Here is a 27,039-nt window from a genome sequence, read left to right on the forward strand (position 1 = left end):
GATGTGTTGATACTGTCATTCCTAGTCCTCCTGAAGTCCACGATCATCTCCTTCCACCTTGTCCACATTGAGACTTGGGTTGTTATTCTCGCACTATATCACAGGATTTTCCACCTCTTCTGCTGTGGAAGGAAACAAAGGAAGCATAGCAGAGGGATTGGTTGTAATTCTTCACATCTCCAGGGAGACTCCAAGAAGTTAGATGGAATCCACATATTATGTCGCTAATTAAAATGGACAAAGGGATAAACCAGAAAGCACAGGTTGCTCGGCCTAATCTCGATGATGGACAACTTATTGGACACAAATGGCCAGGAGATAATAAATGTGAATCTGGAAAGATTTGAGCTAATCAAGGAGAGGTAATGTAAATTAATTGAAATACAATGGTGGGCCTAGCTGTGTGCTGTAGAACTCTGTGATCCTTTCTGACTAAAGCAGCAGGATGCTTTTTCAGATAACTTTTGATATGAAAATTCAATTGGATATTCAACAAGGTGCTTTGTGAATTGCTTGTGAGAAAGGTGAGCAGGGTGGGATGAAAAAGAAAGTGTTGGTGGGAATGGAGAATTGGCTCAGGCAAAGAGGGAGAGGGTGGCAATGGGTTTAGTCCCAGCTGGTTCAGAGGTCACCCAAAAGAGCGATGAAGTAGTTTAGATAGCAATAAGCATGTCCTTCTGGTCGATGTAGACATTTGCAGTCTCTCCTTCCAGACAGATTCAAGGCCTGGTGTCACTGGCAAGTCCAGCATGGCAGTGATGGGTTGTTGCCGAGAATTACTGCTGTCGTTCTGATGAAAATGCTTCCCATTAGCGTGTTGGAGAGCAAGTTGCAGGGTTCAGGTCTAGTGACAATGAAAGACAATAAAGAATCCTGAACATCCTCCAGGTACAAATCTGTTTCTGAGCCTGTGGCCTCATTACAGGGTCATCTCCTCCACTATATCTATCTTCACCACAACCCCCAGAACTGTTGGTTTTACTCTGGCATAATAATGATTTCATTTTCCTTTCTCGCTGTCATTATTGTGACTTAGGAATTTGACACTGGACACTGTTGCCCTAGGAAACTTTCAGTGTTTCCTCTTGCTGGAAGTTTCTTGCTGTTGGCCTCTGGCTGCTTCTGGCCACTTTCCAAACTCTTGGTTTGGTGTGATGTGGCTTAGCCACTGCTTCCACCGGGGGTGTTGTGGCATCTGCGCTTGCTTGGACATTTTCAGCTGAAATCTACTTGTTAGTGTTGTGCTGAGAGGCTAAGTGACAAGTGAGCTTGCGAAGATATAAAGCTGAATGTTATTGCATATATGTATAGATTGTTAACCAGAAGGAATGTTGATCTTCTGGGATCTGGTAGGTCTGAATGATCTGAACCTTTATCTTATTGAATAGCAGAGCAAACTGTCTGTTTAAGAGATGGGGAGTGTGGTCTGCCCATTATAGTGTCATTGCAGCCAGACTGGGGATATTGACCTGGGGTAAGACACCAATGAGCAAGCTTAATCAATGGAATTGGTGGATTTTGTGGAGAGAGTTCTGGTAGGGTGTTTTCTAATGTCTTCAGGCACCTGCTGCTGAGAGTCCAAGCCACATACGATGTTGGAGGCTGGTTGACTGGCTCTCAACCTTTCTCGGTCCAAGTCCCACCTGACTTCCGGCCTAACCTGCCACGTCCAACTAGTAGCCATCTCTGAGCAATAGTTTCAAGTCAAAGGCAGCTCTGTAAGACACGCATCTTTATCTAATTTGAAGCACTTCATTTAATATTTTTAAAGACCCACATGGAATCACACCATGGCCCACTATTTGAGAACCACTGCTTTCAACTGTGCCTCTTGTGTCAGTGCTGAGATCTTGATCTTCAAACTTCCAATATTTTTGAGGTTGCTGGTAAATCTCATCACTGATGTCAATCTTCACTGAGAGCTACAGCTGAGGGTTGGGCAGTGGGCCACCATGAACATTTACTATTGAGGAACAGACTGGTCCAGGAGAGGCAACTTGGTGTTGTGAAAGTTGATGAAAACGTTGACACTCAGCTGGGATTCAGTTTCTAAAGGGTGCAGAAACACAAGTGTCACCTTCATCCGCTGAGTTGCTGTGGAAGAGACAGAAGGAATAAGGACTTCAAGAAGAGATGCAACATTATGCACTAACTCCAGAAGATGTTGTCCATGGCCACTCTGGGGATCTCAGACCTCATGGCCACTCCTGGTGGGGAAGAGACATTCAGTGAGTCTGTGAACTGGGACCACTCAAGCATAGTGTAACCAATGGAAGGAGTGCTCCACGCCTAAAACTACTCACCCTACCTCTCTCAACTGTCTCTTGCCCCATCTGTGGAAGAATTTGCCTCATCATTCACCTCAGAATCACATATCCAGAGTGGAAGGAAGTCCATCTCCATCCTAGTGGACAACCTCCTGAACAGAAAGGTGGCAGGCCATGAAGCAGGGGAGTCAATAGACACTCTTGTTTCCAGTTCTTCTGCTCTTAGCTTGCATGTAAAGTAGCCTAGGAAATCACTGGCACATTAATTCACCAGTTGTTTTCACCTAGTTAATAACTGCTAGACCAGATAATTTACCTTGCCAAAAATTATAATTTAATATAAATGTATGTACCATATAAACTCATGTAATTGTCAATACCATGTAAAAGTCAAACCCTCCCCTCCCTTATTTTTTGCCTTGGCGGTCAACCCATCCAAACTCCTGACCGCAGATCCTCATCCCAGGCACCCATTCAAACTCCTGACCGCAGATCCTCATCCCAGGCACCCATTCAAACTCCTGACCGCAGATCCTCATCCCAGGCACCCATTCAAACTCCTGACCACAGATCCTCATCCCAGGCACCCATCCAAACTCCTGACCGCAGATCCTCATCCCAGGCACCCATCCAAACTCCTGACCGCAGATCCTCATCCCAGGCACCCATTCAAACTCCTGACCGCAGATCCTCATCCCAGGCACCCATTCAAACTCCTGACCGCAGATCCTCATCCCAGGCACCCATTCAAACTCCTGTCTGCAGATCCTTGTCCTGGCCGCCCACCCATCGAACTCCCAACTGCGGATCCTCACCCCGATGCCTGGTCATCTAATCTCCCAACTGCAGATCCTGCCCCCATGCTCACTCATCTGAACTCCTGACTATGGATCCTTGCCCTTGCGCTAATCCATCTGAACTCTTGATCATGGATCCTCGTCCCAGCTGCCCACTCATCTGAGATACTGACACCCCGACCATGAACTTACCATCTGTTCCTGGCCATCCGAGCTCCCAATGCTTTAAATGATACAGGTACTCGTGAGGTCAAAAGTTTGACCCATGTAAAGTCAACTCCCCTCCCCCCAACTTTTGGGTGAGCACCAAAATGTGGTCCAAAAAATTCGACCATTACACAAGTATATACCATAGTTTTGCCACAATTCTATCTTGGAGTGTATAGCTCCATTTGAACAATTAATTATTCCCAATCTGCTAACTTTTCCTCTTTCTCAATGTATATCTCTGTTGAAGCCAACATATCACTAACAATGTGAACAATGTATAGTTACACACCTGGAATCCGGCACCTATGAGGGTTGGTGGATGCCAGATAAGTGTATTTGACTGTTGCTTGAGATTGCGTGTTGCATGATTAGTGAACTAACCACGAGGTGCGCAATTTTAACTTCCATATTTTCTACTTACTTATTTTCAGGAATTTGTTTACCTATTGCTTGAATTCTGGATAACTGAGGTTTTACTAACAGTCAGGCCCAGTGCAGACAAAGTAGTTCTGGGCATAAAACCTTGCATGTAACAGGATGGGAGCAGCAGAAGAGAGGAAGCCAAGTTCCCCACAATGGATCTAAAAATCATAAAATAATCTGCCAAAATTGTAGGAATATTGTTCCATTGTAGTACCACTTAATTCCAAATGTAATACCCTGTCGTTCCGAATGCAGTACGACGTCGTTCCGAGGGCAGTACGACGTCGCTCCGAGGGCAGTTCGACGTCGCTCCGAGGGCAGTACGATGAAGCTCAGAGGGCAGTACGACGTCGCTCCGAGGGCAGTACGACGTCGCTCCGAGGGCAGTACGACGAAGCTCAGAGGGCAGTACGACGTCGCTCCGAGGGCAGTACGACGTCGCTCCGAGGGCAGTACGACGTCGCTCCGAGGGCAGTACGACGTCGCTCCGAGGGCAGTACGACGTCGCTCCGAGGGCAGTACGACGTCGCTCCGAGGGCAGTACGACGTCGCTCCGAGGGCAGTACGACGTCGCTCCGAGGGCAGTACGACGTCGCTCCGAGGGCAGTACGACGTCGCTCCGAGGGCAGTACGACGTCGCTCCGAGGGCAGTACGACGTCGCTCCGAGGGCAGTACGACGTCGCTCCGAGGGCAGTACGACGTCGCTCCGAGGGCAGTACGACGTCGCTCCGAGGGCAGTACGACGTCGCTCCGAGGGCAGTACGACGTCGCTCCGAGGGCAGTACGACGTCGCTCCGAGGGCAGTACGACGTCGCTCCGAGGGCAGTACGACGTCGCTCCGAGGGCAGTACGACGTCGCTCCGAGGGCAGTACGACGTCGCTCCGAGGGCAGTACGACGTCGCTCCGAGGGCAGTACGACGTCGCTCCGAGGGCAGTACGACGTCGCTCCGAGGGCAGTACGACGTCGCTCCGAGGGCAGTACGACGTCGCTCCGAGGGCAGTACGACGTCGCTCCGAGGGCAGTACGACGTCGCTCCGAGGGCGATTTTGTGGGAATATTGTTCTGATTGTAATATCACATTGTTATCACTACAATTGTGAGAACACTTCAAAAAGGAAAGAACAGTGTATGAATTAAATGATCCAAATTTAGTGCTTTAAAAGTGAAGGAAGCAAAAACAAAACAATTAGCGTTCGTGAAATCTTTCAGTTAAGCATCTTCAGTGTACAAGTTTGCCGAAGTGGGGGACTCGCAGCTCATGGTCTTCTTGACTATCTATTGCACTCCAACATTTGTCACCAGATTTTGTCAGTCCAACTTGATCATTTGTGCAAACATTTAGTCATTACTTGAGTCATTTTCAGTTCAGAGTATCAATTCTAAAAGTTGCTACTCAAATGCATCACTCTTATTGGTTCTTTCATGTTGAATCAACATTGAAACATTTCTCGTTTAACCAATGGATTCAGACACCGAATTAGTCACAGAACAGAAACTTTAACAGCAACTCTGAATGAATAAAGGTCGGCTCAGATAGAGTGAAAGGATACAGAAGAACAGACTTGCCTCTAGTGTAACTATTTACAAAGCAGAATGGTGGATATAATTTCATTTTAATCTGGAGAATCTGATTCTTTATCTTCACTCACCAATACTTGATATTGTTTTTAAATTGTGATGGTTGTATCTCCCCTCTCTCTTCAGGCTGACTATAATGTAAACTGATTGAATTAAATTAAGAGACAATAAATACATAATGTAGATATAAATATTCACACTAATCCTGGTGCAAAAAAGTGACTTGCAATTGTGCAGTGTGAGAGCAGTTCCTGATCAGTGTAACAAGGGAAGGTTCAAGAGCCTCATAGCTGTTGGAAAGAAACTGTTCCTGAACCTCAAGGTGCTGGTTTCCAGTTTTATGTACCTTCTATCCGAAGGTAGAAGTGAGAAGAGGTTGTGCCCAGAGTGATGGGGATCCTTTATTAGGTTGGTTGGCTTCTTGAGGCAGTTCCTCTCATAGATGACATCAGTGGCTGGGAGGTCAGAGCCTGTGCAGGACCCAGCTAAGTTTGCTACCTTCTGCATTCCTGGCCACTTGAATTACCATACTATCATGGAGTCCCCCAAATGAATTTTTCCAAACCACACCTGGCTGAGCCCTTCCTGGTAGCTCCTAGAAATAAACAACATAACTGCTCCCCCAACTCCAAAGGCAGGCTATATTGTGGTAAAGAATTAATGGGTGCTGTGTGTGAGGGTATGCACACACATGTGTATGTTTTATGTAGACATATAGAATGGATATGTCATGTTAGGGGACACTGGTTGATACCATTTAAACATCAAGGTTTATGGTTTGTGCAGGGGAGCAAGGAGCGATACCATTGGCAGAGTCACAACGTCAAGCAGAGTGGAGTGGATGACATGGTACTGCTGTCGAAAATCAATGAGGACGCAATCGTGGAAAATCTTAAAAAACGCTACATGGACGATTATATTTTTGTATCCTTTAATAAAACTGAACAGATAAAAAATGGACTGGACAGTTGCACTGTCTATAGCTGCATGAAGTTACAGAAACAAGCAGAGGTATGAAGGGCCAAATTGTTCTTTTGTGCTGTGACTTTCTCATTGGCTACAATTGATTGTACCAAAAGTGGATGTGGGAATTGGAGAAAGAGTTCTCCAGCACAAGCCTGGCCCTCTTCCCCAACTTGCCTCAACCAAATTAGATTGCCTCTGCATTCAGCCACAATCCCATGAAACCTTCCTGTTTGTAATTGTGATGTGCCATCGCTCTGCGCCCATCGAATGTGATGGAATCAGTCATGTTCTCCGCCTGTGGTGATTTCAGCATCCACCAACACTAAGGGCACTGTTTGCTGGCCAGACAAATCCAGCAGAGGCCAACGTCACAAGAAGCTTTCACTCATTAAAGACGGGTCCCATCACCAACAGGAGCTGAGGAGGGCACTAGCTATTATTCTGTAATTTCCCTGGGGAAATGGGGAAGAACAAGATGGCTTCAAGTTTTCAGGTACCATTTGGAAACTGAGTTGGGGAAGGTGCAAAGTGGGAGATTGCAGCAGGATTATAGACAGGATGCAGAGTTGGATGGGGAAGTGGCAGATGGAGTTCAATCTGGATAAGTCTGAGGTGCTGCATTTTGGAAGGTCAACATAAGGCATGGTAGAATATTTAATGTAGTGGAAGAAGAGAGGTACCTTAAGGTCCAAATCCATAGATCTCCTAAGGACACTGTGCAGGTTTTCTTTTTAAGCATGGTAACAGACCCTTTCAGCTCACAAGCTCAATTACACCCAATTGACCTACAACCCCCGGTACATTTTGAATGGCGATTGGAAACTGGAGCACCCAGAGGAAACCCACGCAGACATGGGGAGAATGTATAAGATCCTTACAGACGGCGGAGGATTTGAAACCTGGTCTCGGTTGCTGGCATTATAACAGCGTTGTGCAAACCCCCATGCTAACCGTTCTGCTAGGACTGTTAAGAAGGCCTATGGTATGCTAGGCTTCATTAATTGGGGGATTGAGTTCTGGAGTCGTGAGGTAATATTGCAGCTCTGTAAATTTCTAGTGAGACCACAGTTTGGATATTGTGTTCAGTTCTGGTCACATTGCAGGAAAGATGTGGAAACTATGGAGAGGGTGCAGAGGAGATTTAACAGGATGTTGCCTGGATTGGAAAATATGTTTTTTTTGAAACAAGGTTAACAGAGCTGGGGATTTTCTCTTTGAAGTGTAGAAGGAGGAGAGGCAACTTAATAGAGGTCTGCAAGATTGAGAAGAATAAATAAGGTACACAGCCAGCACATTTCTCCAGGGGTAGGAGTAGCAAACACCAGAGGACATGTATAGAAAGTGAAAGGAGAGATTTTTAGGGGAAACATCAGGGGTATGTTTTACAGAGAGTTAGGTGCCTTGCCAGGGCTGTTGATGGAGGCTAGAATAATAAGGAATATAAGAGATTCATAGACAGGCACATGGATGAAATAAAAATAAAGGGTTATGAGGGAGGGAGGGTTTAGAATTTTGTGGGGTTTTTTCTGTAGGTGTGTATATGGTCAGCACAGCATCATGGGCTGAAGGGCCTGTACTGTGCTTTAATGTTCTATGTTCTTTGCAAAGTTAGCAGCATTACATTTTTAATTTAAATTTTGACACAGCATTGTAGCAGGCCAATTTGACCCATGATCGCGTGCCGCCCAATTACACCTGACTGACCTAACTCCCTGATATGTTTTTAATCAGTGGGAGGAAACTGGAGGCCCTGTGGAAAACTGTTTTCGGACCCCAGTCCCAATTGCTGGTACTGTAAAGGCATTGCGCCAACCATTAGGGCTGCCCAAAGACTGGGGTCATTTAGTAAGTGTTCCTGTTTTTTTGACATCCATCCAGATGTCCATTATGAATCATGAAAATATAGTTCTGCAAATTACAGGAAGTCCTAAGAGTGAAACGAGAACTAATCCTGAGCAAAAAAAAAAAATGATTAGACTACAAACTTCCTAAGAACACCAATCTATAATCAGAGCATGATTTGGTCCTTTTAATTTTCTCTTGCAACTATTATTTATTTTCTATCTGCCTTATAATATTGAGAGCCTTTATTTCAGGGGTGGCCAACCTTTTAATTTTTAATTTAGACATGCAGCATAGTACAGGCATTTCAGCCCACAAGTACATACTGGGTGGGGGGGGGGGGAGGGGGTGTTGGTTAATTGGGCATCATGGACTCAAAGGCCAAAATGGCCAGTTACCATGCTGTATGACTAAATTAAAAAATTTTAAAGTTAGCCACCCCTCAAACAAGAACCTGTCAGTTTCAATTTATTCTAACTTAGGCTGATTTTAAACAATAATGTTTTGAGATTGCAGTGTCCTACATATTCTCCTTCAACTGAAGATTTATGATTTCAACATAAAACCTACCAATTATGCTCTTAAATGAGTCTGCATAATTTCCTTCAGACACAGTTTACTTTCTTAATTATTGATTCATCTTCGTTGACAATCAGTCGGTATTGGAACCTTGTGATCAAGGTTTGTGAAGACACGTTGTCAAGGAAGCAAAATTCGATTCTTCTTTCAAAGAATTTTTTCAGAAACTTTTCAGGATTCTTTTGTTTCATTACATCCCTGTGTTGGGGACTTCACTACTGAATTAATTAGGAAAGATCACACATCTTCTGTGATAAAGTAGCCAATCCTATTTAGTTCACCTGCAGTTGGATTGTATTCAAGATCTTGCAGGTATATTTCTAAAGGTGATTGGAATAGGCAGGAATGGATTTAGTGGAAATGTCACAACAGACATTGGAGCAGAAACAGTCTCTTCATCCCATCGAATCTGCCCTGCCATTCAATCATGAGCTGATCCATTTTGCCACTCAGTCCCACTGTCCGTCCTTTTCCCCGTAACCTTGGATTCCCCCAGCTAACCAAGAACCTATTTGTCTCTGCCTTAAATACTCACAACGACTTGGCCTCCACAATCTTCTTTGGCAACAAATTTCACAGATTTACCACCTTTTAGCTAAAGAAATTCCTCCACATCCCTGTTCTAAGCAGACACCTTTCAATCCTGAAGTTATGCCCTCTTTTCATAGACTTTCTCACTATGGGAAATAACCTTTCTGCATCTACTCTGTCAGACTACTGTATTATGTCAGAGGACTACTGATGTTTGTGAAAATACCTTGAGGGAGAATGAGAACATAGAAATTTACAAAACCTTTAATTTTACTTTCATACTGTTTATAAAAACACAAAATACTGGAGAAACTCAGCAGGTCAAACAGTGTCCTTTATGTAGCAAAGGTAAAGATACATTAATGATGTTTCGGGCTTGAGCCCTTCACTTTGAAAAAGGGTTCATGCCCAATATATCATTTATGTTTCTTTACCTTTGCAAATAAAGGACACTGTTTGACCTGCTGAGTTTCTCCAGCATTTTGTGTTTCCACTTCAACCACAGTGTCTACAGATTCTTGTGATACATACTGTATGTACATTCTGACATGTATTCTGTTGGTTTAAGCAATAGTTTCCTCTTTCTTCCCTTGTTTTGCATTATTAATTGTTTTCATTTCCCCACTGGTATGATTTTAAGTCATATTTTCTTTTTTCTTTCTCGTCACTTGGATTCTGAAAAAGTACATTCAAACAAAACCTAAGGCTGACCTGGATGTTTCAGTTAGACATGAGTCATATCCTGCAGGGACAAATCAAATGGCTGAAAGGATCACAACACTTACTCCTCAACCACATTACCCTTGAGCATTGGCCAGTGTTTATCCCTCTTGTAAAGTGGACCTACGTGTAGCAGTGGCTGAATCTCTGGCTAGGAGTGACAGCAGAGCAGCAGGAAAAGATGATGGGAGGAGGTCTGGGGTATCTGTAACCATCACAGTACTGAGAGGTCTGTTATCTGTGGAACAGAACAGGACTGAGAGGTCTGTGTATCTGTGGAATAGAGTGGGACTGGGAGGTCTAGGTATGTGGAACAGCACAGAACTGGGGGGAGGGGGGGTGGGTCAGTGTATATGTGGAAAAGAGCAGTACTCTGATGTCTATGTATCTGGAATAGTGGTAGAGTACAGTACCAGGATGGTACTGTGCAATATTGTGGGTGGTCTATGTCTGGAAAGTGCAGAACTTGGATGGTCTTAGTATCTGTGGAACAATGGAACAATTTAGTACTGTGAACATGTGCAACAGTGCAATTTTGGGTTGGTCTGTGTATCTGTGGAAAAACACATTAATGGGATGATCGTGTAACTGTCAAACAGTGCAGTATTAGGATAGTTGTCTATCTATGCAACAGTATTGTACAGGGGGCTTATATACCTGAGAATAGCTAAGTATTGAGATGGTAGTTGAGTATTGAGATGATTATGTATCTGTGGAACAGCTAAGTATTGGATGGTCAGGTATCTGTGGAATAGCACAGTTTTGAGATAGTAGTGTATCTGTGGAACTGTACACTACTGGTGAGAATAGTGTATCTAGAACACTGCAGTATTGAGGGTGGTCTATGTTTCTGTGGAGTGGTACGGTACTGGGTTGGTCTACATATCTGAGGAACCCCACAATGCTGGGGAGGACAGTGTTGTGCAGAGTGACTCTAGATGAATGAGGTCTAACATACTCACAGTGCATTGAGGAAGGGTGACCTTCTCAGGCCTGCATGATATTGAGATGAAGACAACATGCAAGGCCTAGGGCTCTGTGCCAACCATAGAGAAGGGAGAGTTGTGGTCAGCAAAGAAAAGGGAACCTGTGGTCCTGCAGCAGAGCACAGAGCAGGAGATGGATGGTAAGATGAATTGCTTCAAAGGCAACCATTGTCTGTCAGATGGGATATAGAATCAAACCGCATTAAAGCACAGAAACAGGCACCTTTGACCTTTCTAGTCTGCGCTGAACCATTTTTTTTGCATAATCGCACTGACCTGCACCCAGTCTGTAGCCGTCCATACCCCTCCCATCCATATACCTGTCCAAATTTTTCTTAAATGTTATAATTGAGCCTGCATTCACCACTTCAGCTGGTAGCTTGATCCACACTTCCATCACTCTCTATGTGAAGAAGTTTCCCCTAATGTTCCTCCTAAACTTTTCCCCTTTCACCCTTAACCCATCTCCTCCGGTTTGTATCTCACCTGCCCTCAGTGGGAAAAGCCTATCTACATTTACTCTGTCTATCCCCCTCGTAATTTTAATTTCCGCTATCAAATCTCCCCTCATTCTTCTATGCTTCAGGCAGTAAAGTCCTAACCTGTTGAACCTTTCTCTGTAACTTAGTTCCTGAAGTCCAGGCAACATCCTAATAAATCTCTGTACTCTTTCTATCTTATTGATATCTTTCCTGTAGTTAGGTGACCAAAACTGCACATAATACACCAAATTTTCCCTCACCAATGTCTTATACAATTTTAACACAACATCACAACTCCTATACTCAATGCTTTGATTTATAAGGCCAATGTGCCAAAAGCTCTCTTTATTCACCTATGCCACCGCTTTCAGGGAATTATGTATCTGTATTCCCAGATCCCTCTGTTCTACCACATACCTCATTGCCCTATCACTTACCTTTCTTGGTTTGTCCTTCCAAAATATAACACCTCACACTTGTCTGCATTAAATTCCATCTGCCATTTTTCAAAACATTTTTTCAGCTGGTCCAGACCCTCTGCAAGCTTTGAAAGCCTTCTTTGCTGTTCACAAGGCCTCCAATCTTAGTGTCACTTGCAATCTTGCTGATCCAATTTACTACATCATCATCTAGATGACAAACAACAATGGTCCCAGCACCATCCCTGAGGCACACCACTAGTGACAGGCCTCCAGTCTGAGAAGCAGTCATCCACCACTACCCTCTGGCTTCTTGCATTCGGCCATTGTCAAATCCATTTCATTACTTCACCATGAATACCGAGTGCCTGAACCTTCCTGACTAACCTCCCATGTGAGTCCTTGTCTTTCTTTTCTTTTCAAAATATTTTTATTGATATTTATTCAATGGAAAAAAATTAACAATAAAATTATATGTGCTAAAGAACCAGTAAAAAAATTACAATAATGGTCATATGTAAAAATTGAGAAGAACAATAGCACAAACATAATGATACAATAGAACCTAACAAAAAAAATTTTAAAAATATATAAATTCTAAACCCCTTCCCCTAAGCAAGTTGAAGTTTGGCATTTATAATATTCAAGTGGCATAATCTTCGAGAGAGACAGTACCATGCCAAAATTTCAAATCCATTCAATAAAACATGGTCCAAAGTTAATTTTTTTTTTCTCAAATTTGCAAATAAATAACCCCACTCCACTTGATCAAATACTTTCTCTGTGTCTAGCAAAAGGACACATTCAGGAACAGGAGTGGGGGGGTGGGGGGTAAATATAAAATGTTCATAAACAGCATAGATTAAAATAAGAATAATTATTTTTAATGAAACCAGTCTGATCATCAGAAATAATTAATGGTAATATATTCTTGAATCTATGGGCCAACACTTTAACCAAGATCTTCATATCAACATTAAATAAAGAAATTGGCCAATAGGTAGAACACTCAAGTGGATCTCTCTCCTTTTTTGCAATGAGAGATGCAAGCTTCATTAAAAGATACTGGAAGATTACCATGTTTAAACTTAATTGAGGCACAAACAATTTAGAAAAAGATTTTAAAAATTCCACAGGGTACCCATCAAGTCCTGGAGATTTATCTGACTGTAATGAAGAAATAGCTAAAAGTATTTCCTTTTGCATTGTCAAATCTAATTCATTACTTCACCATGAATACCTAGCATCTGAACTTTCCTAACTAACCTTCCATATGGGACCTTGTCAAATGACTCTCTAAAGTACATGTTGACAAAATCCACAGCCTTTCCTTCATCGACTTTTCTGGTAACCACTTCAAAAAACTCTTTAAGAATGGTTAAACATGATCTACCATGCATGAAGCCATGTTGATAATCCCTAATCAATTTCTGGCAATCCAAATAATTGTATATCCGATCTCTTATAATACCTCTGCCAGACTCACCACCCTATAATTTCCAGGGTTACTTTTGGAGCCTTATTTTAAACAATAGAACAATATGAGCTACCCTCCATTCCTCCATCTCCACACCCATGACTAAGGACATTTTAACTGTTTCTGCCATAGCCCCTGCAGTTTCTACATTAGCATCTCTCAAGGTCCGAGAGAATATCTTGTCAAGCCCTGGGGATTTATCCACTCTTATTTACTTTAAGACAGCAAACACTTCCTTCTCTTTAATCTGTATAGGTTCCATGACTTCACTACTTATTTTTCTTATGTCCCCATGACTCTGTGCCTGTTTCCTGAGTGAATACTGATTTGAAAAAAATATTTAAGATCTCCCCAACTCTTCAGCTTTGATCGATAAGGGGACCAATTTTACCCCTTTTGCTCTTAATATACTTTAGAAACTCTTAGGATTTCGTTCACTCATGTTTTCTTTTAGGCTTCTTGATTTATTTCTTGAGGTTTTCTTGCATTTTTTATACTCAAGTACCATATTTGCTCCATGTTGCCTATACCTGCTTTATATTTCTCCTTCTGAACCAAATCCCCAATATCCCTTGAAAACCAAGGTTCCCTATACCTGTTAGCCTTGCCTTTAATCCTGATACGAACATACAAACTCTATGCTATCAAAATGTAACCTTTGAAGGTCCTTCACTTACCTCTCACATCCTTGCCCGAAAATATCCTTTTGCATTTCCACAAAATTGGCCGTCCTCCAATTTAGAATCTCAATCCGGGGTCAAGGTTCATCTCAGAAAGAAGCTATCTGGAATGATTGGAGGAGCCATATAGAGGCTGGGAATGAATGACTAAAGGTGCTGTGTGGGAACAGAGTCAAGACAGCAGGAAGTGTATCTCTTGGTGTTGTGAGGGGATGGAAAGGTCTGAGTTTTTAGCTGGATTAGAACGATGTAGATAAGCAAAAGCTTTCATTTCTGCATTGAAAACTGAGTCAAACTTTAAGACATACAAACGAAGCAGCAAGATTTATTTTGAGGGAAGGGATTAAAAAAAAGTGGAAGGTCCTGCAGAGAGTGGAGTGTTGGCTCCACTCTGTGGGTAGTCCCAGCCCTGGGCTCAGAGGGTGTTCAAGAAGGAGCTGGGGAAGGTTCAGGCAAGATTTACCAGGAATGTGAACTCAAATCTCTGTTCGCTGACTCATCATTCTTACTGATCAGGCCCACCACGATCGTGTCGTCGGCAAACTTGATGACGTGGTTTGAGCTGTGCTTAGCTGCACCGCCATGGGTCAGCCGAGTGAACAGCGGTGGGATCAGCACGGAGCTTTTCTAGTGAACTGGTGCGGACTTGAAAGGCCAACATGGCCTGTTTCCGCTCCGTAAATGGTTATATGGTTAAAACCATTAGAAAAGATGAACAATGAAACGTGATGGTGTTTGAAAGGATGACAAATGCTCACAGTGCAAACAGAATCTTCCTGATTATGGGAGGAACAGCACTGGGCTGTCGAATCACGTGGTGCCCTCACATTGCCACAAGAAACTGCTTTGCTCAAAGGGGGATGAGTTTGTGGACCCCCACCTACCTCCCATCTAAATGGTACTTGGGATGATGAGAGTTAAAAACATAGGAGGGGCACTTATCCTGCCGCCTGCAAACTCACACCCTCACCTCTCAGAATCAGATCTAATGAATAGTTAAGAGAAATCAAAAAGGTTTTTAAACAAAGTAATGCAGCCGAGAAATGAAAAGTAGCAGATGGTATTAAAAGTCCAAAGCTGTACCTCTGTGGAGATCTGATGTCGATTCAAATAAACTTATTGGAAGTGTATTTCTTTTAATTGTGAATGAACAAAGGTGGAGTAACAGATAGAAATTGTTGGTCATGTTTTCAACCAAGTCTAGAAAAAGCAATGGTGAGAATGTTCTGAGTTTTTGCATTAACAGGAAGGGTGCAAGCATGCTTCTGAACTGAAATCTCTATTTATGATCTGCTTCCTTTTCTCTGTGATGAGCTCCATCCCCCTCTCACCCCTGTGATGAACTCCACCCCTCTGTAACCCCTATCACGAGCTCCATTCTCTCTAAACCCTATGACGATCTCAATCTCCTTCTAATCCAGTGCTTTGCAAATTTTTTGGGATGCTGCACCCTTGGCTCCCAGGCCACATCCCTAGCCACCCCCCACACACCCACACCCACCCATACCTACCTCTTTCTTGGTATTAGATCTGCTCCACATTTAAAACAACTATGAATCAAAAACTATAAGCAAATGTATGTATTTTACAAATTAAACATAATAAACCAATTTATTTAGCAATATGAAAGGATCCTGTGCGGACCTGTCCCGGCTGTCACCATCCCCTTCTCACTTGATGGATAGCGCACGATGAGCATTGCGGGCTGTGTTTGTTGGAAATGTTTGGACTGCTCTCTTTTTCCTCACTGCCCCAGACCGCCCCCTTTTTCCTCACCACCCCATTGGATCCTTTCACTGCCACCACAGGGTGCCACTGCCCACTTTGGGAATGACTGTTCTAACCCTTGTGACTAATTCCATCCCTGTGACGAACTCCATCTCCCTCTAACCCCCCATAACGAACTCCATCTCCCTCTAACCCCTGTCACGAACTCCATCTCCCTCTAACCCCTGTCACGAGCCCAGTCTCCCTCTAACCCCTGTCACGAGCCCAGTCTCCCTCTAACCCCTGTCACGAGCCCCGTCTCCCTCTGTCCCCTGTCACGAGCCCCGTCTCCCTCTGTCCCCTGTCGCGAGCCCCATCTCCCTCTGTCCCCTGTCGCGAGCCCCATCCCCCTCCAACCCCTCTGTACTCCTACAATCATCCACTGACATTTATCCAGTGGTTTGATATTTTTCATCTCAAGTCTATGTTAAATTATTCTCTGATTCGAATGACAATCCTACAGTTTTTTTTTTTTGTTTTTTTTTTATTAAAATTTTTTATTTTTCACACCATAAATCACAATAGCCATGATATACACTTTTTCTTTTCCACACATTTACAGTGACTTTTTCTCCCTCCCCCCTCCCTCCTCCCAAGCCACCCCCCCACCCCCCCCCCTCTCATCCATTTTAGGTATACAATCTAGGTTGCATTAATTCAGTTAGACAATGTTGTCATTCAACAAAAATACACCAGAAATTCTACTGAGTCCATTCTTTTCTTTTCTTCTCCTTCCATCAACTTAGGTAATGTTTGTTCCCGGTAGGTTTTCGCTATTGTATTTAATGTAAGGCTCCCATACTTGTTCGAATATTTCAATATTATTTCTTAAACTATATGTTATTTTTTCTAATGGAATACATTTATTCATTTCTATATACCATTGTTGTATTTTCAAATTATCTTCCATTTTCCAGGTTGACATAATACATTTTTTTGCTACGGCTAGGGCTATCTTGACAAATCTTTTTTGTGCATCTTCCAAGTCAATTCCAAATTCTTTATTTTTTATGTTACTTAGGAGAAAGATCTCTGGATTCTTTGGTATATTGTTTTCTGTTATTTTATTTAATATCTGATTGAGATCATCCCAAAATTTTTCTACTCTCTCACATGTCCAGATTGCATGAATTGTTGTTCCCCTTTCTTTTTTACATCGAAAACATCTATCAGATACTGTTGGGTCCCATTTATTTAACTTTTGCGGTGTAATGTATAGTCTGTGTAACCAATTATATTGTATCATACGCAGCCTCGTATTTATTGTATTTCTCATCGTTCCAGAGCATAACTTCTCCCATGTTTCCTTTTTTATCTTTATATTTAAATCTTGTTCCCATTTTTGTTTAGTTTTACCATTTGTTTCCTCATTCTCCTTTTCTTGCAGTTTAATATACATATTTTTTATAAATCTTTTGATTAACATTGTATCTGTAATCACATATTCAAGGTTACTTCCCTCTGGTAAACTCAAGTTGCTTCCTAATTTATCTTTCAAGTAGGATCTCAGTTGGTAATATGCCAGCGCTGTATCTCCAGTTATATTGTACTTATCTCTCATTTGTTCAAAGGATAAGAATCTACTTCCTGAAAAACAATTTTCTATTCTTTTAATCCCTTTTTTTTCCCATTTTCTAAAGGCAAGGTTGTCTATTGTAAAAGGGAGTAGCTTATTTTGCGTCAATATTAGTTTTGGTATTTGGTAATTTATTTTATTTCTTTCTACATGAATCTTCTTCCATATATTGAGGAGATGGTGTAATACTGGAGAAGTTCTACAATCCTACAGTTTGAGGTGGATTTGCCTCAGGCATCTCACAGCTACACTCTGCCCACATTCATCACTCTCATTTACTTAACTACTTCTTGCATTCTCTTCAATACAGCAGTGTGTTTACATCATTATAACTACTTAGCTGATGAAATGATTTCTGAAAATTCACATTGAAAACCTCTTCACATTCTGATGGCTTCAGTTAATGGAATCCATCAGATCCATCCTTTAAAGCTTCAACTCTTCTGGTTCTTTCTGTGCTTCATTCTGAGGAGTGGGCCCAAGGGTCTCAAAGGAAAGCAGTGGATCTCAGAATGAGTGAGAAAATGAATTGTTCTCTGCCTGTAGTCACAGAACCTGTGGCCCTTTGGAAGCACAATGAGTGCATACCTGTCACATGGAGGAGCTGAATGGGTTTACTTTTCAGTCAGCCACGAGTTGTCACTGGGCAAGGTATAGTCTGTTGGAGTCATTAATAGCACATTCCTTTGGCCTGATTCATTTGCAATTTCTTAATGCAGTGGAATTAATGGAGCTAATGATCTGAGATAGACGGAGGATGAGAGGGGAGACAGAGGAGGACAAGTGGGAGTAAACAGATGGGAGATACAGATGGAGAATGAGGGGGGAGATGGAGGGAAATGAGGGGAGTTGGGGAACAAGGGGTGAGACAGATTGGGGATGAGGGTATCAGATGGGTAAGAAGAGATGAAGGGTGCAGACAGGGGGATGGGGAGACAGTAGGAACAAGGAGGAGACGGGGGCAAGGGGAGACAGATATGAGAACGGGGGGAGAGATAGAGGATGGGGAGACAGATGGGATGAGGGGGGAACAGAACAGGGCAGGGTGTGCAATAGGAAGGCAAAGGGGAACAAGGGCGTGATGCAGAATGAGGGGGAGACATACAGAATGAGGGAAGGGACAGGTGTGAGGAGATGGATGGGGGTAATGTGGTGAGTTGGGCATGGTGAAGGAATAAGGGGGTAAGGAAAGGAGAGGGTTGAAGAGTGAAGCTAAGGTCAGTGAACAGCACAAATTGTCAGCGGAATTGTTGAGGGTTGATTCCAGGTGTGAGGAAAGTATAGCTTGGAGATAAGATGGTGGGAAGCAATAATCTTGGGGATCTGATTGTTTCTGGGAAAGGTTGTGGAGGTAATGTGGACTTGGGGTAAATTACAAAGGGTCTTCAGTTATTTGGGAGGAACCATTGTCTGAATTAAACCTCTCCAATTTGGGCAGCCTGAGATCAGGGCCCCACACCATCCTTCTCAGCCTCTGTTCCTCTTCCTGTGCTTGAGACTCACAGAAGCCCAGGTTGGAGGTACCTACCTGCTCCTCAGTGTGTTCCCACTACTGCCCCTCTCTGGGCATTATGCTTAAAGGAACTGAGTGTTCAAGACAGGGATCCATGTCAAACATTTGATGCAGAATCAGTGAGTGAACAATTATTGAATTCAATTCACAGTTCTTTCTAAGAATTGAAAATTTGAACACACTGAAGTACAAAGACACCCATAATTAACCAGACCATGTATTTGCTGCTACTTTGAATTGATGATGCCATCCCATACTTCAATGGGAAAGGCTCATCTGTGCACTGGTAAGAGGAGTTTTGGGGTCTCTTCCTTGATGAGGAGAAAGCCTTGATCTCTGCAGCAACTCTTGAAGCCAGATCAAAGGGTGCATGAGGAAGCTGGCCTTTCCAATCACAGACAAATCAACCTCTAACTGATTCAGTGTTTGTGCCAGCTTCCATGGACTTCATGGGTAAATGGGAGTCCATTTCCTTTAATCCTTTGTCCCAATCTTTAACCAAAGTCTCTGGCATTTGCAAAAAGCAACCATTCCTTTCAGTGATCCATTTGGATTTGGTCAACATAATTGGAATTTTCACCAGAACTACATTCAGCATCATTCAGAATTGTCCCATGTGTTCAGTGGAGGTGATCTCCAAATTGTCACCAACTACTGTTGGTGACAACTACTCATTGTCAGAAGTAGTTGTTGGGTGAGCAGGATGGCTGGTGGTGAAATTGGGAGGGCAGGAAGACAAGGTGGCACAAGACAGCGGGTCATGTCCTTGCTGTTGAAGCAGGAGAAACACAACTGGTTGATGGCAGGAGAACTCGAAACCTGGCCCAGAGCATTTTGAAAAAAAATTGTGAAACAGAGATCAGGTCCCAGGATCACTCCACAGTGGCTGGGACATTTGGTTAATGTATCCCCGTGGCCAGTGACATCTCCGCCATGAACCACTGCACAGCTGGACAAAGGCACCTCATTTGTCAACAGCAAATGTTGCAATGTCCTCAGGAAAGTATTTCAGCATTGCCTTCACAGCACTTGTTACGCATTTTCTGCCAATTCACTTCCTCTTCCTCTGCACTGCCTCGACTAACAGTATGTTTTGTGCCTTTCATTTGGATCTCGAGTGAATGTCTTCAGAATTATCTCATTGACAGGGGCATGGGTGTCCTTGCTCTGTGTCAGAAGGTGTGGCTGACGCTCTATTATCAGAGGTGGCAGTCCTCTGCTTCCCCAGAAACTCTGTAAACATTGAGTGTCAGGCACGCCAGTTGTGGATCAGGAGAAGAAGTCACACATTCAGGTCTCCTTCCAGAAACCTGCAGACATAGTCCATTTGGAGGACCAAAGGAGGAGTTCACTGCTGAATATACTGTCTCTTAGATGACAAATTTATCCTGTAAATCATCCAGTGAGATTATTTTGAAGAAGGGTGAAGAAATTTTGCTCTGTACCCTGGTCAATGTTTATCCAATAACCTACATCACTAAATGTTCCCATGGAGTTGCTTGAAACCCTTGTAACATGCACATTGGGCTGGTATTCCTATCGATTGCAACAATGATCTCATAACAAACGTACCAATCGACAGTGAAGAACCCTGGGATGTTCTGAGCTCAGTAAAGACAATGCAATTTGTTTCTTTTTATTTGAGTAAGAGCTGGCACCTCCAATGACCTAATGATGGTCATCAAACACAGGTGAACTGCTTTAAGTTTATTTGTTTGGTAATTTTTGCTGTATTTAAAATGAAGGCTCCTTGTACATCAAAGCAAGTTTCCACATATCAAGCGCCTTGAAGGATAGAATGTTTTAGTTTCGGAAAGTCTTCTTACAAAATTTGTTAATGTTCATAAAACCTTTGTTTATAGGAAGAGTAACACTGCAAATTATAAAATATTTCTAATCAATTACAAGAAAACTTCCATGTGGAAGGAGCAGAGATGGAATTCATCCATATCATTAGCCAGGCACCATGGGGCAGATTGTACTCCCAGAATCCTTAGCTACAGCTCAGGAGGGAAGCAGTTCGGTGACCTGCCCTGGTATTAGAGGCCTGCTTCTCGAAGTTCTGCCGACTGCGTTGGCTCAAAACCCAGCTTTTGGAACTCCTGACTCAGACACTACACTTGTAGGTTGTGAAGTGAATCAAGAACGATGGTTCGAAGTACACCCCTCCCCACTCCCCCCGCCCCCCCCCCCCCCGATTAACAAGTAAACACTGGCCATCAGTAATGGGTTTAGATGAAGGGTTCTGGGCCAAAACGTTGACTGTTCTTCACCCATGGACACTGTTCCACTCACTGAGTTTCTCCAGTAGAATGTGTGTTGCTCCATATTTCAGCCTTGGTAGTCTCTTGTATGTCTCCAGTAACTATGGTCTTACCTATTTTGTAAATCCCCATCTTGCTGGGCAATAATTTGGGAACAAGAATGTTACAAAAATGCTTTGATTGTCAGATGAATTAAAAGAAAATTAAGATAATTTTGAAGGATTGAGTCTGGGATATTGAGGCCTAACATGCAAGATCATACAGGCTGAGAGTATCTCCCTACTGACTAGCAGGGAGAAGCAGAGCTTTTCCATGTTTTAGACATCACACCATAGGGAAGATGAGGTTGTACTGGAGAGGGTGTGGAGGAAATTCTCTAGGGTGGGACCTAGGATGGAGGGTTTCAGTCATGGAGAGGTGGGTTGGCTGCAGAGGGGCTAAGGGTAAAATCTGACTGAAGTAAACCACATGAAGAGGGCAAATGGGAGGAAACACTTCCCAATAGGAGAGATGTCCAAATCAAGAAGTTCAGGGTAAGGGCTGGATGGTGCAGAGGGAACTGAGGAAGAATTTCGCAACCAGCGGGGCTTGGAATCTGGACACACTTCCTAAGGGAGCTGGAAGCAGAGGATCTCACACTGCAGAGGGATCTAAATGAGCGCATGAATCAGTGAGACAGAGAAGACCATGGAGCAACTGATGGTCAGTTGGATTGGTGTTGGTGGGTGCAGGATGCTGGGCCTGTCTCTATGAGACAACAAAATCCACACTTATCCTCTCTCTGTGTGATGTATGGCAAGTGTCATCTATTTTCCCAGGAAGTTATAACTGGGAATGTTGGTTTCCAGGAAAGAATCATGGAAAGTGCCTTAACCTGTGTTTCAGACATACATTGGTACAGTCCTCATTTCAGTCAATCCATTCAAACAGATGCCTTACTTCACAGACAAAGAAGTTGAAATTTATCAAGGAGCTGTAAGTAGACTTAAACTTTAACATCTTTTTGTGAAAAGCAAACTTTTTACGTGGTTTTGTAGCTTTTAAGTTCTTATGCTGTGACTTTGGTCAGACAGGGCTGAAGGGCATAATGTTTTCTGTTGAATTGTGATACTGTGGTAAAATCAAGGAAACTGAGACTGATACATCTGTCAGAACCATCTCAAAACATTACTGTCCCCTCACTAAACAGCCTCTCACTGCTTCAAAGCAGCAAAATGTTACACTGCCCTTCAGAATGAGCTGGAAGGCTTTTTTTTTGCTTTCTGTAAAGAATATTCAATTAACATAACTTTTTAAAACCACAGATGAGAAACCTGAACTACTCAGCAGATCAAGCAGTGTGAAATGAATGTTGTTTCTGAGTCTTCTGTTCTCTGAGCACATCCTTTCAGTAGTCTCTTCTCTACACTTCTAGGCATTTGCGAGCAATATCATAAGTGCAAATCTTCCTGAGTATTCCTAGTATTTTATTAATTTCACATCTCCAAAATTCACAGTCTTTGTTTTGAACTCCATCCTCTCCTGACACACAAATGCACCTCCCCTCCCATCATAGTTCTGGGCCTCTACTCACTGGAGTTTCAAAGGATGAGGGAGGATCTCATTAAAATCTACTAGAATATTGAAAGGGCTAGATGGAGTAAATGTGGAGGAGATGATTACAGCACTGAGAGAGTCTAGGACCAGAAGGCAAAACCTCAGAATTAAAAGACCTCACTTTAGAACAGAGATGAAGTTTCTTCACCCAGAGGATGGTGAATCAATGGAATTTTTTTCCCACAGATGGCTGTGGAGGCCGTCATTGTGTAGATTTTTTTTCTTTTTATAATATTGATTTTTATATACATAAACGTGCATATAAATACATTTACAGAATGCACAATAAAAATGGTAAGTTTCATAGCTCAATAAATTATAAAGGTAAATAAAGTTTGATGTCTAAAACATAGACACATCTAATAATTTTTACACAGATAGTCATGTGTCTAAACCCCATCCCCTTACCATCATTGCATGGCTAATGAAAGAAAAAAATGTAATTTGTTCCTGGAGTTTAATAAGAAAATACTAAAATTTAAGATTTCTATTATGTCTAAAGGTTTTGGAAAAGATTCAAGAATGGATCCCACAACATTTCTTCTTAAAACATTTTTATTGAGTTTAATAGATAAAACCTTATGTACATAGTCTTCTGGTTAACAACATAAAACAGGTCATATCATATACATATCCCACATATATTGTAAATCAGAAGCAAACCCATAATTGTTTACTTGACAACTCCTTTATAACAATGAATTCTATAATTAGATTGATTAATAGATAATCCATTCCTCATAATATAACAAAATTAGTATTGAATAGAAAATAAATGACACAATTAAAATTCCCTATATAAAAAGGTATTTTCATCTTGTCCTGTGATATGATCTATATAATCCACTCTTAAATCCATCTTATCTAATCATTTCTACTAACAAAAAAAAAGAAAATGAAAAAGAACCAGAAAAAACCCCACTACTAATCTAACCCCTCCCTCTAAACATGGTTAATTTATAAATTATAAAAATATGGATCAAATAATGACTTTTGGATACCAGACAGGAGTCTCCAGAGCATCTCTTAAATCTTCGTTATGATAATAATCTATGAATAATCTGCTCATATGCATTGGAAATGAGTAGGTGAAGAGTTATCTTTCCATTTCATTAAAATTGCTCTAGCTATCAATGAGGTAAAAGCTAAGATTATCTTTTGGGTTGAAGTCAAGGATATATCCTCTTCTAGAGAAAAAACAAATAAAGCAATTAAAGGGCATGGTTCTAATTTGATCTTAAAAATTGTTCTAAAATAGGGCACTCCCAGAACAAATGAATCAATGAAGCTTCAAAGATTTTACGCTCATCATATAGTGGGTCACATCAGAGTAAAAACAAGATCATTTTACTGTGTAAATTTGTATTCTATTCACCACCTTAAATTATAACAATGTTGTGCACAAAATGAGGACTCATTTATCAAATTAAGAGTGGTGACCCAGTCTTCATTTGAAAATGATATATTCAAATCACGTTCCCAATCATTCTTAAACCTATTCATTGAGGCTATTCTTATATCCATTAAATTATTGTAAATAATTGATATTAATCCACTATGGGAAAACTGCTGTTCAAGAAATAAATCAAGAATATTTGTTATGAAAATTTGAGAAAATCAGAAAGTTTGGACTCAACAAAAGGCCAAATTTTTAAATATCTAAACAAAATGCCTATTAGGAAGTTTAAATTTTGCTGACAATTGTTTAAAGGAAGCACATTTTTCTTGAATAAAAAGATGTTTAAAAACTTTTAATACCTAAACTATACCACTCCTTAAAACATATGTCTAACAAAAAAAGTTGAAAACGATGATTATCTACAGTTGGGCTGGCAAGAGAAAAACTATGATATCAAAACATTTTCCTAAACTGTGCCCATATTCTCAACCTATGTCTCATTATCAGATTATCTGTCAAATTAGAAAAGGAAAAGAGTAAAAAAGGAACCTAAAATTGCCAACATAGATGGGTATAAATGGAACTGAATTTTTCTATAAAGTCAAGAAGGACAGTCCACTAACTTATAAAAATGTAACAATAAGAGTAGATTACGTATATTGACTGCCGAATAATAAAATCTAAAATTTGGATGTGATAATTCCATTTAGTCTTTTGAAGATGAGCATTTTTCTTTATATGAGATTGTTTGCCTTGCCATATATATGAAGAAATAAACAAATCCAATGAATTAAAAAAGGATTTAGGAATGAAAATTGGTAAAGATTGAAAAAGATACAGAAATTTAGGTAAAATGTTCATTTTAATCTAATTGATATGTCTAATTTTCTTTAGCATTATTTAAGCATTATTAATAGTTTTTTATAACTCTAAATTTCTAAATTGGTCTTTCACTATCTTAGAAAGGAAATTGGAATATCTTGAAAAAGAACCCTTTAGGAATAATAGTTCACCGTTATGCAGATTTACTTTATAACCTGAGAACTGACTAAATTGGGCAAATAAGGTTAATATATTTGGGATATAAACCTCAAGATTTGAAATAACGAGCAAAAGATCATCCGCATATGGGGAAAATTTATGTTCAGTTCCATTTTTAGTTATTCCTGTGAAATCTCTGCTCTCACTAAGTGTTACTGCTAGGGGTTCCAATACCAGGTTGAAAAGCAATGGACTTAAGGGGCAACCTTGCTGAGTTCCCCTGTAAAGCCTAACAAGTTTTTATTGTGAATTAGAATGAATTGAAGCCGTGGGTTATGAATATGATAATTTAATCCATTTAATAAAATCTGGACAAAAATTAAGTTTTTCTAAAGTAGCAAACATATTTCCCCATTTCACCTGGTCTAATGAAAGAACACATTCAGTCTCTGGAGTGGAGGGTAAATGTAAGATATAGGTTATAATAAGAGTAATGGTTTTTAATGAAGCCAGTTTGGTCCATATCAATAATTAGTGGTAAAATATTCTCATCTATAGGCAAGAACTTTAGATTAAAATCTTCATATCTATGTTAAATAATGAAAAAGGTCTATAAGATGCACATTCAGTTGGGTCCATCCCTTTTAAATTGAGATATACTAACCTCATTAAAAGATGATGAAAGCGTCTCATCCTTAATGAGTCTCAGAATGATCCGTAGTAGTGTTACCATCATCCATTTGAATCTTTGTAATTTTCTGCTTGGCTTCAAAACCTCTCAACTGATGTGCTAAAAGCTTACAAGATTTGTCACCATGAATATAAAATTGACTTTTACTTTTCAATTGTTGGCATTCAGTCAGATACGTTGAAAGGAGATCAAATTTAGTTTGAATTTCAACATGTTTTTTATATAAATCAGAATTTTTAAATTGAGAATATTGCTGGTCTATTTGCTAAATTTGATTAATTCTAATCTCTCTTTATATACCTTTCTCCTTCTAGTCACAGTAAAGGAAATAATCTGTCCCATGAGATAAGTTTTCATTAGGCATCCTAAACAATCAAACTGCAAGTTTCTAATGGATTTATTAGTATTTCAAAAAAGTTATCTGCTCTTCCATAAATTTCACAAAGTCATTATCTGATAGTAAAGTCAAATTGAAATATCTTTTTATTTGAAGGAGGCCAGGAAAGATCATGCTGCAGCCAACCCGAAGTTCCCCATTGTGTAGATTTAAAGCAAAGGTTGATACGTGCTTGATTAGTAAGGATGCCAAAGGTTACAGGGAAAAAGCAAGAGAATAGGGTTGAGAGGAAAAGAACATCAATCATGATCCAAATGGTGAAGTTGGCTTAATAGCCAGATACCCTAATTCTGCTCCCACATCTGCAGTGATCTCTGGGAGTGAGAAGAGATGATTTGCTTCACTGCAATGATGGGTATCGTTCACTAAATTAAACCATGTGATTGTGGGAACATCAGATAAAGCACAGAGAAGGGATGGCAAAGAAATTTAAAGCCTGAGGTGCCGGAGGATTCGAGGATAGCTAATGTTCCATTCTTTAAGGAAGATTCTCAGAATAATCAACTACATTGTTGGCCAGTAAGCCTGATGTCGGTAAAGGATAAGTTATTGGAAGGTATTCTAAGAGTTGGGTATACAGTACAAGTAATTGGATAGTCAGGACTGATTAGGGATAGACAACATGGTTTTGTGAGGTCTTTTTTTGGTGCATAAATATTCATGTGTCCACATTTCAGAATAAATTTAGCAATGAAACAGGACAAATCTCCCCACGGGGTCAGTAACTACTCTTTGAATTTTCACATCTCCACACCCCTTGCTTTAGAACTACTTGAAGTTATCACTTGACCTACCCAGACTCTCTTTAATTTCTGATGTTCCTTCTCTGTTAAATGAGTCTCTTGTAAAAAAAATTATTCAAATAAGATAAAAACTCTCTTTATTGGGTTGTTAA

At 41.1% G+C, this 27,039-nt stretch overlaps 1 protein-coding gene across 2 annotated transcripts in view; it reads left to right on the top strand.

Annotated features, from left to right (window-relative positions):
- Nucleotides 1–27,039, top strand: part of LOC138758976 (unconventional myosin-If-like) — a 126,457-nt gene that overhangs the window by 11,652 nt on the left and 87,766 nt on the right. The window contains exons 2-3 of one of the 2 annotated variants that reach the window (XM_069928670.1): nucleotides 6,065–6,202; nucleotides 21,966–22,055. In XM_069928670.1, the coding sequence (XP_069784771.1) occupies nucleotides 6,065–6,202; nucleotides 21,966–22,055 (228 nt within the window). The remainder of the gene's footprint in view (nucleotides 1–6,064; nucleotides 6,203–21,965; nucleotides 22,056–27,039) is intronic. The other variant, XM_069928671.1, reaches the window with a different exon arrangement.

The sequence above is a fragment of the Narcine bancroftii genome, chromosome 3, assembly GCF_036971445.1.
Source record: "Narcine bancroftii isolate sNarBan1 chromosome 3, sNarBan1.hap1, whole genome shotgun sequence".
NCBI lineage: Eukaryota > Metazoa > Chordata > Chondrichthyes > Torpediniformes > Narcinidae > Narcine > Narcine bancroftii.